This window comes from Engraulis encrasicolus, unplaced genomic scaffold, assembly GCF_034702125.1.
Source record: "Engraulis encrasicolus isolate BLACKSEA-1 unplaced genomic scaffold, IST_EnEncr_1.0 scaffold_44_np1212, whole genome shotgun sequence".
Classification (NCBI taxonomy): Eukaryota; Metazoa; Chordata; class Actinopteri; order Clupeiformes; family Engraulidae; genus Engraulis; species Engraulis encrasicolus.
In genome coordinates, this window is record NW_026945753.1 from 651,871 (window position 1) to 670,663 (window position 18,793).

Here is an 18,793-nt window from a genome sequence, read left to right on the forward strand (position 1 = left end):
ACACAAGCTATTTATTTGCCTGTCCAAACCTTTCATCTCAATTATCTCGTGATTTATTTGCAGTCCCATTCGTTGTTTTCACTGCATGCCAGCGTGATATTTTACAATCAGCTAACCAGTAGCCAGTAGCCAGCTTTCAGCAAGCTGCTGCCTTATGTAGACCTCCTTGGCTGCTGCTTAGCAAACGAAGGAATAGGTCTCGCTCCGCTCATACAGCATAGAAATCTAGACGCCCCTAGCGGCCACAAATTGCACAACAACAAAAGGCGCGGCGCCGCCAGGCAAAACTGCAAGTGCTGTTTCGGAGCAGGAGCACTAGGCGGTGATGGAAATATTGCCATTTTCCCCATCACGGGTCAGTCAAGCAAAATCTTGAGTACCAAGCCATGTCATGACTATGAAAAAGTTGCATAGTGTCTCTTTAATGTCTGTGCTTTTGTCTGTAAGCCTACTCGAGCAGCAGAACACCAGAATGAGACTCATTTAAGAATCGTTAATTTTCAACTGAGATCAACGTGTGCTTGGGCTGCATTAAGCCAGCCAGCCTCCAACTTGGACTACGGCTTATTTAACTGGGCTATTATTAAAAGCAACAGCAGTCTACTACACAGCTTCCACCTACAAGTGTTGTATTCAGTTATAGTGCGCAAGTAGCCTAGGCTATAACAGTGGAGCCATTGGTTGCAGGTAACTTGACAAAATGTCAAAAAAATGTGCCGATAGGATAGCTAGCTAACAAAGCTGACAAGACAAGTTGGGGTAGCCATCATGGGATCATCACCCCCTGAAAACACGAACGTAAAGAATTGAGAAACAGCACAACATGGCAAATAGTTGGTGAAGCTGACATTTGTGATCTTTCTCCGATCAACAGGTCCAGCTTAAACAGTTACAGTTTAATATATGAGCCAACTGACTGGCTACTGTAACATAACGACAGACGTGACCACATAGGCTAACACCACTTCAGAGACGCCCCTTCGCGTATTAGATGAAACATGTTCTACATTTGTTTGACATTATATGCTTAGGCTACTTACAGAGGATAAGAAATAACATTTAGGCTAATGTTTACTTTACTTCACACCGGCCGGAGTGAATGGTCGCTGTGTTGGTCAGGTTCGGTTCAAAAAGTCAACATTTTCATGTGTTGCCCAAATCACTCGTCAAGAAGAACGATTCTTCCTCAGTGTGTGTAGCCTATTCGTCACATTTCATTGCAGCGGTCGGCCAATGAGGGGGGGCACCATGTAATTCACCACGTAGCCTAATTCAAATAGTCAATTTCTTCAGGGTGTCAAATAACTAGGTTGTAATAATCGATGTTTTAGTGTGTTTTTACTAGGAGAACTAGTAGGCCTGTTGTGTTTCTTAAAGATAGTAGGCTATGACAAACTCCTGCATGGCTCTGTATCAACAGGCAACTTTCCGGCTACATGCTCCGAGTGCGAGTGGCCGTTACTGGCGGCAAGTGGATTCTGATTAGGCGTAGGGCAGGCTGCGTCCGTGTCAGACTTAAATTCTAACTTAAGTGTAGTATATGCCTATTTTAAGAAAAAAAAACATGCAAGCATGTATTCTGTAGATTACCAGATGAGTCCGACTTAAATAATAAAACAAATAAAGGTATAAATAAATCAATTTATCACAAAAATCAGTGCCCCATTACAGTAGACCCTGGCACCGCAGATCCATAACAGGGCACGTGCCCTGGTAAAAATGGTCTAATGACGCCGATGGGGGGCACCTCTTACAAACCGCAATACAGATAAACTTACTGCCTCCAGCTTCTTAAAGAAACATATAGGGCCACATGCTTATCATTTGCATCACCATAATCCAACACTGAGAGGAAAGTACTTTGAACCAGTCTTTTTCTTGCTAAATTAAAAAAAAAATTCAAACGAAGATTAAAAAAACAACCTTAAGCTTTCTTAAAATATTATTGATAAGAGCTTTTGGTCTGGCCAAATAACAATATAGGTGTATATGTAAGAATTAACCTGCTCCAGGAAGGTAGGCTACCATCAAGTGTTGCTAAGTTACCATCAGGACAAGATCTTGAGCGTGTGAAAATCATATGCTTAGATTATTTGTGTTTAGTGCTCATTTCAACTGCAATAATGCATACAATATACAATATGCTGTAATCAATGTTAAAAGTCCAAACAAGGGCAGCCATTCATTGTATTTTCCGAATATATTAATGTTAAATATTGTACGTCATCACCATGAATAAGTTGCGTTTAATTAATTTGCGCTACTGTTTGATATGTTCAACAATACACCCTCCATGCAAATGACGTTTGGTATTCATCAGCTCAAGACACAACTAGTCGTTCTGGAGCACAAGGACAATGGCTGAATGCAATATAATAGGTCTCTAATGAGCACAACATTATTATTGTGTGTGTGCTTGTTTGCTTTGTGGATGTGTGTGTGTGTGTCTGTGTGTTTCCCGTGTTTGCCAGACACATGTTGGGTGAGTCTGACTGACTTCACCGTGCATGTGCGTTTGCGTGTGTGTGTGTGTGTGTGTGTGTGTGTGTGTGTGTGTGTGTGTGTGTGTGTGTGTGTGTGTGTGTGTGTGTGTGTGTGTCTGTGTCTGTGTGTGTGTCTGTGTGTGTCTGTGTCTGTGTGTGTGTTATCAATTCAAGCAACTCTCATTCTGCCTCTGTTCAGTTTAGCTTTTTCGATGACTTTGTAAACCGACAAATCAGAAATCAGCTAAAGCTTTTCTACCGCCCCAAGCACATTTTTTGAACACGCCTTCAGTCTATCGTCCTTCATGCCACACCTCTCTTCATGTTCTGGTGTCTGTTTAAGTCATTTTGTTTCCTGCTTTTGTCAAGAGACTGTTCTGCTTCTCCTGCTGCTGCTGCTGTCTGAGTATAAGTGTCTCTCATCATGAGTCTCTCAAATACAGGTAGGCAGCCTAAATGCACCTAATTTAAGTGTATGTGTGTGTGTGTGTGTGTGTGTGTGTGTGTGTGTGTGTGTGTGTGTGTGTGTGTGTGTTTTTCCCTGTTAGTTTTTTTTTTTGTAATCTTGAGAGCCTTTGTCACAACTTAGTTGCAACATTGACTACACAGTATGTCTGGTATTGTTGGCTGGTATTGAATTAGTGTTGATTTCACAAGTAGGCCTACAATCTATGACATTTGATGTGTTCTCACAGATACTGCGAGCATCGGGACAAGCAAGAGTTTCCCCGGTTCAAGCAGAAAAAAAAGCCATTACCATGAAACATGTTCACAGCCTTTTGGGAAACCCGACTTCGGTCGCTTGAAGGTAGGCTACTCTAACTTTAGCCTCACCCCAGCTTGGTTATCTTTGCATCAGACATGATTGCCAGTCACAGGGACAATTCTAGTTCCTGTTATATGTGGTAGAGCCGGTTCATGTGAGTCGATAGACCGCCAGCTGCCCATGAGAGAAAGCTATGCTATCAAACATAGTGTTTTGGATTACTGTTTTTTTTTCCTGAAATGAAAAGCAAGATAATTTACCGGCTTCACTGGCACAATTTACATTATGCTTTTCAGATAGACCTGTACATGACTGTACTGTACATACCACTGCGTTTGTTGTGCATTTCTTTATAGTAATTTTAATGCACAGGTACACAAAACTCTACCTTTGGTAGAGCGGGTCATAGAAATACGGTTGATGGCAAGTTCTATTGTCAAAGATGAGTATGATATGATGATGTGATCACAACGCAATATACTTTGAAGTAGGCTACCAATATGAAGTCAATTGTCTTTGTTCTTTACAGCATTCCATTCAGGATATCAATAAATCATGCTGATTTTGTTTCAATCAATATTGTGTTCGACAGTATAGAGTGACACAAATTATTATATTTAATGCAGACCAAAATAAAATGTACAACAACAATGAAAACAGTACACCCTACACCAGTGATCACATTACTCTTTTTCCATAGTGTGTGACAGCACAGATTGTCACGTTTCATAACTCAGAATATTTAAGTTAGTGTTGTGTTTGGATCAAGTCAATGCCCTTTCAACATTACAGACTGATCACGAAATATGGCATAGAACGGTGGAGAAGCTCCATTTGAAGTTCAGCAAATTAAAGGACCGCCTGCAGGTAATTATGTCACAGTATGCCTGCCATAGCGTGCTCATTTACGTACATTCAGTGTCTCTTTTTTTCAGTTCGCTAGTTTGCCTTTGGATGTCAATCTGAAACATGAACAGACTTCTTGTGTGTTTGTGTCAGAGGGCGTCCCACATTTCAGAGCCAGACAAGAACCAAGTGAAGTCTCTTGATAAATCTGAAGCTCTCATCAGTGACCTGGCCGGACAGCTGAGCAGAGTGTCACAGGTACAATGCTGTGTGTGGCACATGTTGAGGCATCACAGATATGATATTGACTGTCTGTGGGTACCTGGGTATAGTGCCACAGGTATGTGTGGCTGTGGCAACACAGATCATATCGACCACACTTCACAAACTGCAGGTTCTAAAAGATGTTGGTTTCTGTTGCAGATATCTGTGTCCTTCTGCGTTGTACATAACACATGTAAATGTTTTACACTTTGTAAAGTAAATACTTATGAAGTTATAAACATTGGGAAATAATGGTGGGTGGGAAAGGACATAGTGATACACATTTTAGTAGGGTAGGACCTTGCACTCCTTTTGCAATGGAGAACCCACAAAATAACACAGAATAGCACAATTGCTTTTTCTTGTTTTAATTACTGGTGCATCATGTCACCGTAGTGGATCAATAGTAAATACATATCACGTTAAATGAGTTAGGCTGTACTGTTGGATGTAGTCTACTGCATTTGTCTCAATAGGACGCCAATGCTGAGTTGTGTTTCCACATTAGAATGGAGAGACTGCTGAGTTGCTTAGAGAAAGCGTAGCTGTACTGTTGGGTGTAAGGTACTGTATTATTGTATTACTGTAACTCTCAATAACATGCCAAAACTGTGTTGTGTTTCTACGTGTATATTAGAATGGAGAGACTCTGCTGAGTAGCTTAAAAGAAGACAGCTACAGCCTGAAGGAGTGTCGACTCTTCATACTGCAATGGGCCAAGGAGCTCAACAACCTGCCCCAGGTAAAGAACACCTAAAGCATGTGTACATAATCACCACCCTGTACAGGTTTCGGAGCTCAACAACGTGCCACAGGTACATTAATGAATAGTGATGATGATATATTTAGCATGCACCAGATACATTGTTCTGTTAAGCTAGCCCAGCTATTTGGTAGTGGTAGTTAGCTAGGGTGACCAGACGTCCGGTTTTCCCCGGACATGTCCTACTTTTGAGACCTAAAAAAATGTCCGGGGGGAATTTCAGAAATATCCGGGATTTTGTTGGACTGCCTGAAATATAGACCTAATTCATCTGCATTGTAATTTTCACTCCGTTCCATTTGACTCCACTCCAGGTTTCTCTCTACCGTTCACAAATTAGTCACGCCCTTCTCATCAAATCTAGCCACTTCGCACCATGTGTCCGAAAGAAGTAGCCTAGGGGACTAGCCAGTGCGCCCCATGTTTACAAGCGAAAGCGCATCTGTCCGCCGGTTCGACGGACTGCAATGCCGATAGAAACGCAAATGCACGTTCGTGGTGGAGTTGAAAAAAAAATCCCGCGTGTGAAGCCAGGTATGAAGGTAATCTAACACAGGAAGCCTAGTAATACCACCAAATCCATCATTTAGGGAGGTACAAGTTTTGTTACACCTTGTCACAAGACTTAGCCTAAAAATTCTTTCATGATCTGACATTTCCAAGTTATTTGCAAAAGCAATTTCTCGGAGCTAGAAGGACTCATTCCTGAGTTAAGAAATTAAGCTTCTTCTTCATCAGCTTCTTCTTCTGTCTATTGCCTTTGCAGTTATTGATAACGCTGTTGCCTATGGGTTATCTTGTTAATGGTAGGATTAATTGCTGCAGTGCCCATTGCTAATCTCTGAGCACCATGCCACTACAAATAGCCTATCTAAATAGGCCTAATGGATGACAGTGGAGGGGTAAATTGTGAGGTGTCTTATAAACATAGCCTAATGCCTAAGCCTAAAGCCATATGTAGCCTAATAGAACTTCATTATCAATTCAGTTGAAAACCACAAATGTTGTGTTTTTTATATTTAGTTTCCAATGTTATATAGCCTAATGCTGTTCATCTTTGTGGGGAATGGCTGAGATGGGCCTACATGATGGTGAATCTATTTTTAAAAACCTAATGCAGAAATTAGAATAGGCCTATGAAATTGAGCTGCATTGTTATGCTGTTAAGCTACTCCAATATAGGTGTTAGGCCTACTATCTAGGATTGTAAAAAAGGCACACTCTGCATATGATCACACAAATTATGTGATAGGCCTATAGGCATAACTGAAGAGATTTTAATTGTCATTTATGGTAGACAAATGAATGTGCATGCCAAAAAGTTCGAGTGGCTTTTAAACAAATGACCATTTTGGATGCGTTGATACTTTATAGGCCTACTATCATACCTCATACCCATATATACTTTCATACCTGTAGATACACTGATGACATACACTGATGACACCAATGACCGATGACATACACCGATGACAACCCCCCCCCCCCCCCCAAAAAAGTGTCCTCCTTTTTACAAATCCAAATCTGGTCACCCTAAAGCTGGGCTTACACTGTGCGACTTTTGCCCCGATTTTGCCCCGATTTGGCACTCGCACGACTTTTGAGAGTCGGGCCGATTTCTTGCTCAATCGCAGGTCAATCGTGAGTCTCGCATCGTGCAGTGTACATGGGGTAACGACAAGCGATTTTGCCTCACGATCGTGCAATCGCAGGGTTGCAAGAAAATCAAAACGGTTTGAAATTCTGGTCGTGACTCGAGCGTAAATCGCACAGTTAAAGCAGTGCTACGACCCGATTTGACACTTCACATGCACAAATGAATAGGGCCGTGCGATTCGCTGTTGAGCGCGACCTCATCTCCACCTCAGGTGCGCATGTTCCCTCCTCTGCAGACCGGGGAAACATGCCTGTCGCGTCGTACGGTGGAAGCATTTCGCTCGCATCCGACTGTCGGCTCGTGTAGTGTGAGGACGTGAGTCGTGAGCTGTGAACTTTTAAACAGTGAAATTCGATCGTGCAGTGTGAGCAGAAGCTTAAGACGAGTGAAAATATCGCACAGTGTATGCCCGGCTTAAGTTAGCCCTCCTTAAAAGCATATCCTATTGGGTTATTTCACGTGAAATCAGACATTTTGGGTCCCGACTGACACAGATTTCAATCATACTTGCTGAGCCTGTTTAGTAGCAAGGTATCACCCAAGAACTGCATTGGTTTGCATTGGTTTGAATCTGACACTAATATTAAGGGGGAAACAGACTAGGAAAGATTCACATGTGAGGGTAGGACACTATACATTCAGCCTTGATTATATCAGTCAGTGTTAGTCACAAAAATCTGTCAGTGGTGTTGTTTGAAAGCTCTTTTCTGGCTCTACATATTACACAATCACCTTGGAATACAACTACTCTCAGAATATGAATTATGATAAATTGAAAAATTAAAAATTAAAAATCCGGGTCGGTCGGGTCCCAAAGTGTCTGATTTCACGTGAAATGACCCTATAATAAACAACTCCTCTGAAACTGTTNTGCATGTTGCATGGTGACTTGATGTCCACTCACAAGCCCATGTGTCTGCTGAAGTAATGTTGTGTTGGTGTCCTGTCCTCATGCCTAATCTGGTGTACATTCATGTCTTTGTGGCAGTTCTGTGAGCTGTGTGATAGCTGGGAGCAGTATCAGGAGAAGAAAGAGACCCATCCAGAGGAGGCCGACAGGAGACTGAAGGCGGCCCAGAAACTGCTCTCCTCCTGGGCCACACAGCTCGACACACAGCCCCAGGTAACACCCAACAGCAATACAGACTAATACAATGTGTGTGTGCGACTGTGTGTGCATGTGCGTGTGCAAGTGTGAGTGTGTGTGATGCTGTATATGTGAACCAAGACATCCATATGCTACAGCAAATAAATGCCACACCTGCCATTGGATGATTTACCATTTGGATGATCTACCATTGTATGCCCTACCATTGGATGCCCCTTGTGTTTTTTAAGAATCTCTTACACACATGCAGATTGTCTTTCGAACAAAAACAAGGCCGACAGGCGGACAACAGATGCGTCCCTCTATGCCAGTTCCAACTATGCCATTTTTCCCCCCAAACGACCCCCTGGCCTCCTCCTAGCCTGTCAACGCCCCCCGAGGATGTACTTTTTGTTTATTGGTCATCATGGACACTCCAAATATTGTGGCAGGCAGCAAGGCAGCAAAATGGCAAGACATGGCTTTATTTTTTGCAGTTTAGGGTATAATAAGCTTATCATCATTCTTGGATTTGGAAAAGAACCATAGGCTATGATTTGAAATTTCACATAGCCTAGATGAAGTAGGCTACATTACAAATTACCAGACATTTATTAGGCCTAACAACCTTTAGTATCATGCCATTTCAGCATTATGTGCATGTGGGAAAGAATCTAAACATCGACAAATAATAAATAAATAAAACCGTTTGGGTGAATCATGCGCTTATGGGTTGACCCTTTAGGTGAATTATGGACTTTTTTTCAATACCAGCTTCACCGTCAAGGCAGAAAGCAGTGAACTTCCGTGCCAGAGTTTATCAAATGCACACAACTGCAAAGTAATTACGAAAGACGCGTTCTCTCCTGTACTCCCTCTGAGCGCAACGAAAAGCACCATTGCCCTTCCAAATGGCAGTTGGTTTGATTTTTTAAACTCACTGCATTTTTTTTAAAAACACGCATTTTGTGCATTAATAACGTGAAACTCAATTACCCAGAATGCTGCACGTGAGCTCTCTACCCGGGTGATTCTGGAAAACAAACATGGCGGCAACTCGCTTTACTACCTTAATAATGTGTTAATCCGACGCTAGATTTCTTAACTGATGAAAATCGAAGGCAGAAATCAACATTGTAGTGTCTAAATATGAGGTTGATTGGTCTATTTGTGGCATACATCACGATCGGCTGAGTTGTTGGCCTCACGTTTGTCAGTTAGCCTGTGGCTAGGCTACTTTTCGCCAACGTTAGCATCCGGTTTAGTATAGAAAGGCTATGCTTGCACGCATTCGCTCCGGTCCAAAATGGCAAGTCTGCCGCCTTGTGGCCACAGGAAGGAACAATTTAAAGAAAGCGTTTCAGACGGACAACAATTTAATGAAAGCGTTTCAGACGGACGGACGGACGGACAGACAGACCCTGTTATAGAGATGCTGGACGCATCTAAAAACTGATATGAGTGCATCATCCAGGTTCTTATCATACACTTGATGACGCCATGATCAGAATTGGAACGCCCTATGTAGCCATACACAGTGTGGAAAGGGTGGAAATACTGTTGCTTTTGACGTGTTTATATAGACACAGCATTGAATGTGTCCATTCAAGCGCTGCATTTTGACCGTTATTAGGGTACCATCCGGGTACTTTCAGTGCAGTGAATTTACCAACATTTTCAGCATGAGCACCACACACACAGAAACATATGCCCGTGGCGGCTAAGTCGCTCTGTGTAGAGCTGTAGGCCTACCAGCAGTGGAAAGTGCCTGAAGTGCACAAGAGCGTGTTATGAGACACAGCGTCAGTGTTTGAAAGGACACATAAACTGCCAACTCACCTGTTCTCATTCCCCCAGGACTCTGTGCATCCATCAGAGGATGTGAGGGGTGTGTTGGAGGATCTGGGGAGGCAGTGGAAGAGGGGTCACCTGGCCAACATGCTGCCTGCCATGGACTTCATCATGTGGAGTGTACTGAAGGATACATCATCACAGGTAGGCAGGTAGGGTGTGTACACATCAACACAGGTAGGCAGTGTGTGTGTGGAGGAAGGGGTTGGGGGAGCAGATAAATGATATGTGCAACAGAAAAATGCATCCATTTTTTACTGATGCGATAACCTGTATATCTGAATATCAGCAAACTCCACCTCAAGGAAATGTTTTGTATTCAGCATTTGTTCCTGTAGAGTGACATTCTTGTTGGATGAGAGAGTGAGTGAGTGAGTGAGTGAGTGAGTGAGTGAGTGAGTGAGTGAGTGAGTGAGTGAGTGAGTGAGTGAGTGAGTGAGTGAGTGAGTGAGTGAGTGAGTGAGTGAGTGAGTGAGTGAGTGTGTGTGTGTGTGTGTGTGTGTGTGTGTGTGTGTGTTTATAATAATAATAATTGTATTTGTATAGCACTGTATCATACAAGGCATGTAACTCAAAGTGCTTAACAAATGGGAAAAACATCATTGTTAGAGATGGATTTAAAAGGAGAGGTATAGAGGAGAGGCAGAAATAGCAGGAAGGCAGAGGAAGAAGAGATAGATAGTGATTGTAGAGTCATAAGGTCAACGTAGGTTAGGACCAGGATTCTTAGATGCGTAAGGTCCACAGTGGCTGGGCCTAGCATAAGTCATAGATAGTCACACAGAGATTGGGCGCTCAGATGCGGCCCCTGGTGGCATCAGGGGTGAGGAAAAACTCCCTTTCGCTTGAATCATAGTTTGTAGGGGGGAAAAAAGCTCAATGAGGTCTGAGAAAAAAAAACCCTATAGTCAGGAAGAAACCTCAGGCAGAGACCAGCGGCCACCTAGGGGAGCCCCCTGCCCGGGCTAGTTGTGAGCAGTAGGGACGCTGCGGCAGCTGGGACACTGTGACGCCTTGGTAGCTAGGAGTTGGCAAGGATGAAGAGGTGGGTCTTCAGCTGCTTCTTGAAGGAGTCGACGGAGCTGGCTGATCGGATCTCGATGGGGAGGGCGTTCCATCTCTTGGGCGCATAGCAAACGAACGCGGCGTCGCCGATCTTCTTTTGCGGGGGGTGGGGGTCCTTAGCAGCTTGGCATCAGTGGACCTGAGAGCTCGAGCAGGGGCATAAAAAGAGAGCATGTCAGAGATATAACTAGGGGCAAGTCCATTTAATGCTTTAAATACTGTCAGCAGAATCTTAAAGTCGATTCTGTATGAGACAGGTAACCAGTGCAGGTCTGCCAAGACAGGAGTGATGTGCTCTCTCATTCTGGTTCTTGTTAGGATTCTTGCTGCAGAATTTTGAATGACTTGCAATTTGTCAATATTTGTTTTGGGCAGACCAGAGAAGAGAGCATTACAGTAGTCTAGTCTACTGGTGACAAAGGCATGAATACGTTTTTCAGCGTCTTGTCGGGGGGCCAAGCCGCGCACTTTGTTGACATTTCTAAGATGGAAAAAAGCAGTTATCTTGTTGATGTGAGGCTCAAAGCTCAAATCTGAGTCTATGACCACACCTAAGCTAGTAACCTTATATTTAATGTGCATGCTTAGGTCACCTAGGCTTGAGTGGAGTTTTGCATGTTTTTCCTTAGGCCCAATGAGCAACACTAGTTTTATCCTCATCTAATTTTAGGAAGTTACTGTTCATCCAATCTGTGATGGCAGACATGCATTTAGTTAAGGCATGAATGGCAGTGGTTTGACAAGGCTCAACAGAGATATATTAATTGTGTTTCATCGGCATAGCTATGAAAATCAACATTGTGCTCTCTGATGATGGAGCCCAGGGGCAACATACAGAGAGAGAAGAGGAGAGGGCCCAAGCAACCCTGAGCAACTCCAAAAGGCACATCATACTTGTTGGAGACGTATTCTCCGATGGTGACAAAAAACTGCCTTCCTGTAAAATATGTTTTGAACCACTCAAAGGCTGCACTGAGGTCGAGGAGGATAAGTGCTGAAACTTTGTTAGCAGCAGTGCTGAGCCTAAGATCACTTATTATTTTGGTTAGTGCTGTTTCAGTGCTATGGTTGGCTCTAAAGCCTGATTGGAATTTTTCCAAGATATCATTCCCAGCCAGGTGTTGATTAAAGCTGGGTTTACACTGTGCGACTTTTGCCCCAATTTTGCCACGATTTGGCACTCGCACAACTTTTTTGAGTCGGGCCGATTTCTTGCATCGTGCAGTATACATAGGGTAACGACAATCGATTTCACCTCACGATCGTGCAATCGTAGGGTCGCAAGAAAATCAAAACTGTTTGAAATCCTGGTCGTGTCTCGTGTAAATCGCACAGTTAAAGCAGTGGTACGACCCGATTTGACACTTCACATGCACAAATGAATAGGGCCGTGCGTTTCGCTGTTATGTGTGACCTCATCTCCACCTCAGGTGCGCATGTTCCCTCCTCTGCAGACCGGGGAAACATGCCTGTCGCGTCTTACGGTGGAAGCATTTCGCTCTCATCCGACTGTCAGCTCGTGTAGTGTGAGGACGTGAGTCGTGAGTTGTGAACTTTTAAACAGTGAAATTCCATCGTGCAGTGTGAGCAGAAGCTTAAGACCCACGAGTGAAAATATCGCACAGTGTATGCCCGGCTTAAGCTGTTTAAATACAACTTTTTCTAGTACCTTGCTTATACAGGGGAGGTTTGATATAGGTCTATAGTTGTTTAAAGAATTCTGATCTAAATTTGTCTTTTTAGGAGTGGTTTTACCATGGCTGTTTTGAATGAGTTTGGAAAAATGCCCGTAAGAGTAGAGGTGTTAACAATTTGCAGTAAAGGTGCTGCTAAGCAACCAAGTATGTTTTTTAGCAGATATGTGGGGATAGCGTCGAGGCTGCAGGTAGACTGCTTACTTTCCCTGACTATTTTACAGGGGTCGTCCTCTGTAATTGGACAAACAATTTTGGAAGCTATCAGGTCTCCTTGGGGGGTTTAACCCTCCCCTTGGTGTGTCGCCTGAGTGGGCGCCAGAGGTTGCTGTGTTTTCACCTTGGATGCCTTCTCTAATGTCTGCAATCTTTTTATTAAAAAATCTAGCAAATTCCTCGCACTTGGCATGTGATGCTGCATTTAGGTTGTTATTGCTATGTGTTGGATTAAGCAGGTGGTCAATAGTGGAAAAAAGAACTTTAGCATTATGCTGGTTGTTTGTTATGATTTTGGAAAAATATGATTTTCTTTCTGAGCATACCGCATTATTGTAGGAGGTGATCTCATCCCTAAGGGATTGTCTATGGACTTCTAATTTTGTTTTCCTCCAAAGACGCTCGGTAGCTCTGCACTTTCTTTTTAAGGCTCTAAGCGAGTCATTCATCCAAGGTGAATACCTAGCTCTGGTTCTTGTCGTCGTTCTAATTGGAGCTATGTTATCTAGAATTCCTCTTAAGTTGTTGTTGAAGCTATCAACCATTTCATCAGGTGTGCAGTGACCATTTAGTAGGTCGCCTGATTTGATGAGATCTGAAATCTTAAGCTCAGCAGAGGCATTAATGCGTCGTCTGTGAATGACATTGTTGGGTGTACTAATTTGTGTTGAAATGTCAAAATCAAAAAACACACAGTGGTGGTCGGAGAGGCCGACATCCGTGACCGATATATTGTTGATATCAAGCGCATGTGAAATAACAAGGTCAGGTGTGTTGCCTTTCTGATGGGTAGGCTGTTCTGTAACATTCTGGACGAGACCGAATCCATTTAATGTGTCTAAAAAAGACTTGGCTATTGCGTCATCTGATTTATTTACGTGGATATTAAAGTCGCCAGCAATTATTGCTTTATCATAGTTAGTAAGTACTTCAGACATGAAGGTGGAGAAATCAGACAGAAATGTCTGAGAGAATTGCGGTGGGCGTTACAGAACAACAAAAATCAGTTTGAAGTTTGCTTGGACCCTCATTGCCATGTATTCAAATGAAGAGAAAGAGCCCAAATTAGTCTTAGTACAATTAAATTTGTTGGAGAAAAGTATGGCTACGCCTCCGCCTCATTTATTTGGTCTCGGGGCGTGAAGGAATTTGTAGTCGGAAGGGCAAGCCTCAATAAAAGTTGTCACCCCGTCGTCTTTAGGCCATGTTTCAGTAAGAAACATAAAGCTAATGTTTTTTTCCGAGACCAGCTGGTTTACTACGAAGCTTTTGTTGGTCAAGGACTGCACGTTAAGTAATGCAGCATTAACTTTCAAAATAGTGGAGCTATTGTTAATGCGTTCAGGTGCAATCGTAATTAGGTTGTTGTGTACGCAACCGGAGGGTCTACATCTGCGCGCTTGCCTACGGGTAATGGCAGCGTGGATAGCTAGTGGAATACTCTCTGTTGGGCACTCAGTGTCTATGTTGGTGTAGTGCTTTGGATTTGAAACACCTGTTAGTCAATCCAATCAGTTTGTGCGTGTGTGTGTGTGTGCGTGTGTTTGTTTTATCTCCCTCTGTCATCTAAATGAATGCTTTGCTATCTCTTTGTAATGCAGGGTGGCATTCCACAGCTCTGGTTGAGGTCCAAACAAAGATTCAAGAGTCAAGGTCAGAAACAGGACTTTGTGAGAAAATAACATACAGTAGATCATTAATTCTGTAAGGATATGTACATGTAACCCATATAAAATATGTTATATTGACCTTGTAGGAGCTGTGAACTACATTCCAGACACAGGTACGTGGGTTTTGGTTCCGTTGAATGATCACAGTGATTTATACTCATACTGTAACATTGTTACTGTATAGTATACTGAGTTTACTGCAGTTTGAAACTAACATCTTCTATGTGTTCTCCTCAGTATGGGATTTTTTTCATGCATCATTTGGTAAGTAAAAAAGAAGTACCTAGACAATTTGTGCATCACACATGATTAGTTTATTTTGTTATTGTCTGGCCTTTATTTTTGTATTTGGAGATGAACAGAAGATTATGATATTATGTCTCCAGAGTTCTTATTCGTAAGAATCATTCATCATCTCTATGGTAGTCACTCATTGGCTGACGACCTAGACGAAGAATGAAGTAAAATCACTCCTGAAAGATGGAAATTTCGCACAAACATCATTCTTACACTGTCTTCGGCTCGACTTGCTCGACTGCTCAACTTGTTGAGTTCAACTGTCCTACATAGAAGTGTGCCAGGAAGGTACGACTTCGCTGGGCGCTCAGCATGACGAACTGGTTTTGCTGAAGCGGAAAAGTGGACAAAAGTGCCTCACAAGTACTTTTAGGACACTTTGGAGACTTTGCAGACTTCTTCGCCAACCCTCCGTGGGATTTCGTTGAAGGAGTTAGCCACGTCACCCCCCAACTAGCATGCTAATTGCCCTTTAGCTAATGCTTACGCCTTAGTTAACCCTGAGGCACACAATGCAGAGAAGGTGGTGGTCCCTCCACGAGACGGGGAATCCGCAGCATGCCTCTCCTCAACTCCTGTGCATCTCGTCGAAGGACCCCCACCTTCTCTGCATAGTGTGCCTCAGGTTCCGGCACGCCGAGGAGGCGATAATCAGGACTAAGTGTAAGAGGTGTCACCGCATTGGACTCTGCCACCTTGGAAACCTGCCTAGCTGCCCTGAAGCGCATGCTAATAGCGTCTCACTGCGAGGACAATGAGGTCTATGGTGGAAAAGGAAGAAGACGACGACGCCGGTTCGGTCACTTCATCTACCCCCTCCCCCGACCCGTTGAACCGGGCAGGGAGGTCCACTACGGGGAGGCAGAGGTGGAGGCGGCTGCGGAGGAACGCAGTAAGGATCCCACGCTTGACACGCCTGGGGTCCGCCTTCGCTCAGCCGTGCAGAATGTGCATATAATTTTCTTCTCAGTGTTTTCAGTACTTAGATTTATTGGATCAGAATTATTAGCATAGCTTAGCATAATCACTGGAAGTAACTGGTAACTTAAGCATCAAGCCACAAGTGATCACTGGATGTAATTAAATTGCAGTTTTACACTCTGGTGAATTTCATATTCATTTTAAAGTGGTTTATAAGTACTTTTGATGATGTTTTATTTTGTACCATAGACTTGCATTGCTATACTTAATTTGGCTATACTGTTAAACGAGGCAATGAACACATAGACAAAAATTATATGCACAATCATGAATAATGCTTGCAAATATGTGAAAATCAAAAAAGGGATCGGCGGATCGGCAGGCAGGCAGATTACTTCATACCCTGGACCCTATTAGGAGCACCAGGGTCGTTCCGAACGGGACACTGAGGGCTCCTGATCTGCGGCCTGTGGTGCTTTTAGTGTACCCCACCCACAGCGTTCGGTTATTTCTAATAACTCTCACTTTCTGTCCCTTCTCGCAGAGGGGAACCGCAATAGTTCCCCCAGTGTTTTGGGCCCCGACTGTGTTGGTGCTTCGTGTGTACTTCAGCCCACGTGTTCGGTGGAGTCTAACACATCTTACCGCCACGTCTTAATTAATTAATTTCTCCCCCCCTCGAGTGGGCGAGTTGGTTACGGTGTTTGAGGTTTCTACTGAAACATTCTCTCTAAACGCAGATCACTGCGCTTGGCTCGTAAACGCCCTCTGCCTCGGCGCATTCAAGATGTCTGTAAATGCTGTGCGTAAAGCGGCTAGAGCGCTTTCACTGGTTATTTCCCCTCCTTCCCCTGTCAGAGGGAATACGGTTTTGGCACCCCCAGCAGTGGGGCATGAAGCTCTCATGGGCTCAAATAGGGAACGAATCCATTTGGATGCATTTGGTCTTCCTGATAATGTCATACGCAGTATCCAAGGAGCGAGAGCAGTTTCCACTAGATCTCTGTATGATAAGTGGGCTGTGTTCGAACGTTGGTGTGCCCAACGTGACATTCTAGCTTTCCAATGCTCAATGCCCACAGTGGTAGCATTTCTGCCGGAAGGCAAGGCCTTCTCTACCCTCAAAGTCTACTTGGCCGCGATATCCACGTGCCATGTTAGATTTGGTTCAGGCTCCGTGGGCAATCACCCTCTGGTGTGCCGATTTATGAAAGGGGCCAGGCGTTTGCGCCCGGCTGCGAGACAGGCGATGCCCTCCTGGGATATTGCTCTGATGTTGGAGGCTTTGTGCGCGACCCCCTTCGAGCCTCTCCAAGGGATGGATTCGCGAATCCTCTCTATTAAACCGGCCCTTCTCCTCGCTTTTGGTGACGACGAAGAATGTGAGTGGATCTACATGCCCTTTTGGTTAATCCTGCCTGTGTGCATTTCGCTGAAGGCGACACTCGGGTTGTTCTGAAGCTGAACCCCACGTTCATGCCTAAGATTCAGAACGCATTTAGTTGTGAGCCAATAGAGATTTGAGCTTTTTGTGCTCCTCCTTTCCAATCAGCGGAGCAGCGACACCAGCACAACTTGTGCCCTGTGCGCGCATTACGCATTTACATGGACAGGACTCACTCTTCTCGTAAGACTGAGCAGCTATTTGTGTGCTTCGCTAACCCTTCTAAGGGTCTTGCTTTGTCCAAGCAGAGGCTTTCCAAATGTCTGATGCAAGCCATTCTACTGGCTTATGAGTCTAATGGGCTTGCTCCCCCTGCTCAGGTCAGGGCGCACTCTATGCGTGTGGTCTCTACTTCGTGGGCCCTCTTTAGAGGTGCCGCATTTGAAGAGGTATGTAGGGCTGCTGGCTGGGGCAGCCCCTGTAGCTTTGTCAGGTTCTATCCACTTGACATGACCGCCATGCTGCTGGGACATAGGGTACTGGGCACCACCACCCTTCCTTTAAGAAGATTGGACGTCCTTCTCATTGGTCGGTCAGTATACGATCAGGGAGTGATTGTATGCTCCCATAGAGATGGCGAAAGATTCTTACGAATAAGAACAATGGGACTTGTACTAGTCCCCGGTTCTTAGAGTGAGATGAGTAAGTCATATCTCTACTACACCCTGCTCACCACAGCTGAAGAGAGTGCAACTCCAAAAATGACTTTCGCCCCATCGGCTCCGCATAATATAGGCAATGGGCGGGCTCGGCCCCCGATGCGAAATGTCCACCTTTCAGGAGTGATTTTACTAAATTCTTCGTCTATGTCGTCAGCCAATGAGTGACTCCCATAGAGATGACTCACTCATCTCACTCAAAGAACCGGGGACTCGTACAAGTCCCATTGCTATTCCATGTTTATAGTCATTTTGATGAATTATGACTTATTTACAGTGGAGGTTTCCCTGGAACCTGACACAGCCCACCCTGACTTCATCCTCTCCCATGACAAGAAGCGCGTTCGAGTGAAGAACTTTGAGGAAAGCTTAAAATGGCCATTATGGGATAATTCCAGAAGTCTCCATAAGCATGCCGGTTGGTGGTGTGTGCAGGGTAGCCAAGGCTTCTGCTCTGGTAGGGCCTACTGGGAGGTGGGGGTGGCTGGGAAGCAGGACTGGAGGGTGGGGGTGGTGAAGGCATTAGCAGCCAAGAACGGCTTCATCGACCTGAACACCCGATCAGGCTACTGGACCCTGCGCTTCCAGAGAGGGGAGCTCCGGGCCTTATCTGTGCCTGCCAGAGACCTGCCCCTGCCCCATCCTCTCACCAAACTGGGGGTCTACCTGGATATGGAGGAGGGACAGGTGTCCTTCTATGATGCTGTGAAGCGCAGACACATCTACACCTTCAACGAGACCTTCACTGAGAAGATGTATCCTGTGTTTGGCACCGTAGAGACAGACTCAGAGCTGGTGATACTGTAAATGCACTTTAGAGACACACCTATAGTGGTATACTCAACATGGGAAAAGACTGAAGGCTAGATAAGCCACTGCACTCAAAATTATGTATATTCACACAACCATTATTCTCAGTGTGAATAGTTTTTAGACAGGGATCTTTGGCCTGAGGAAACTATGTATGTATGTTTAAAGTTTCTTTTAGATCAATTGTCTGTGACAGCACAGCTGTGTCAGCTGGTGATCACACAAGTAATTAATTAGAACAACGTAATATAAAATGTACTTTTTCTGACCTTTATTTCTGAGAGTGTTTATTATAGAGCT

General features: G+C 44.2%; 1 protein-coding gene across 1 annotated transcript; it reads left to right on the forward strand.

The window, feature by feature from the left end:
• The first annotated feature begins 768 nt into the window (after positions 1 to 768).
• On the forward strand, positions 769 to 18,490 carry LOC134444087 (uncharacterized). The gene is made up of 9 exons (XM_063193552.1): positions 769 to 798; positions 4,249 to 4,353; positions 4,997 to 5,101; positions 7,768 to 7,902; positions 9,724 to 9,861; positions 14,294 to 14,345; positions 14,449 to 14,475; positions 15,372 to 15,551; positions 17,961 to 18,490. Exons 1-9 carry the CDS (start codon positions 769 to 771, stop codon positions 18,488 to 18,490), a joined length of 1,302 nt encoding a protein of 433 aa, XP_063049622.1.
• The last annotated feature ends 303 nt before the right edge of the window (positions 18,491 to 18,793 follow it).

Bases quoted from the DNA above. Each gene is read 5' to 3' on its own strand.
- LOC134444087 (XM_063193552.1), top strand. From the start codon at position 769: ATGGGATCATCACCCCCTGAAAACACGAAC. The intron at 4,354-4,996 runs GTACAATGCTGT...CGTGTATATTAG, and splicing joins AGCTGAGCAGAGTGTCACAG to AATGGAGAGACTCTGCTGAG. The intron at 7,903-9,723 runs GTAACACCCAAC...TCATTCCCCCAG, and splicing joins AGCTCGACACACAGCCCCAG to GACTCTGTGCATCCATCAGA.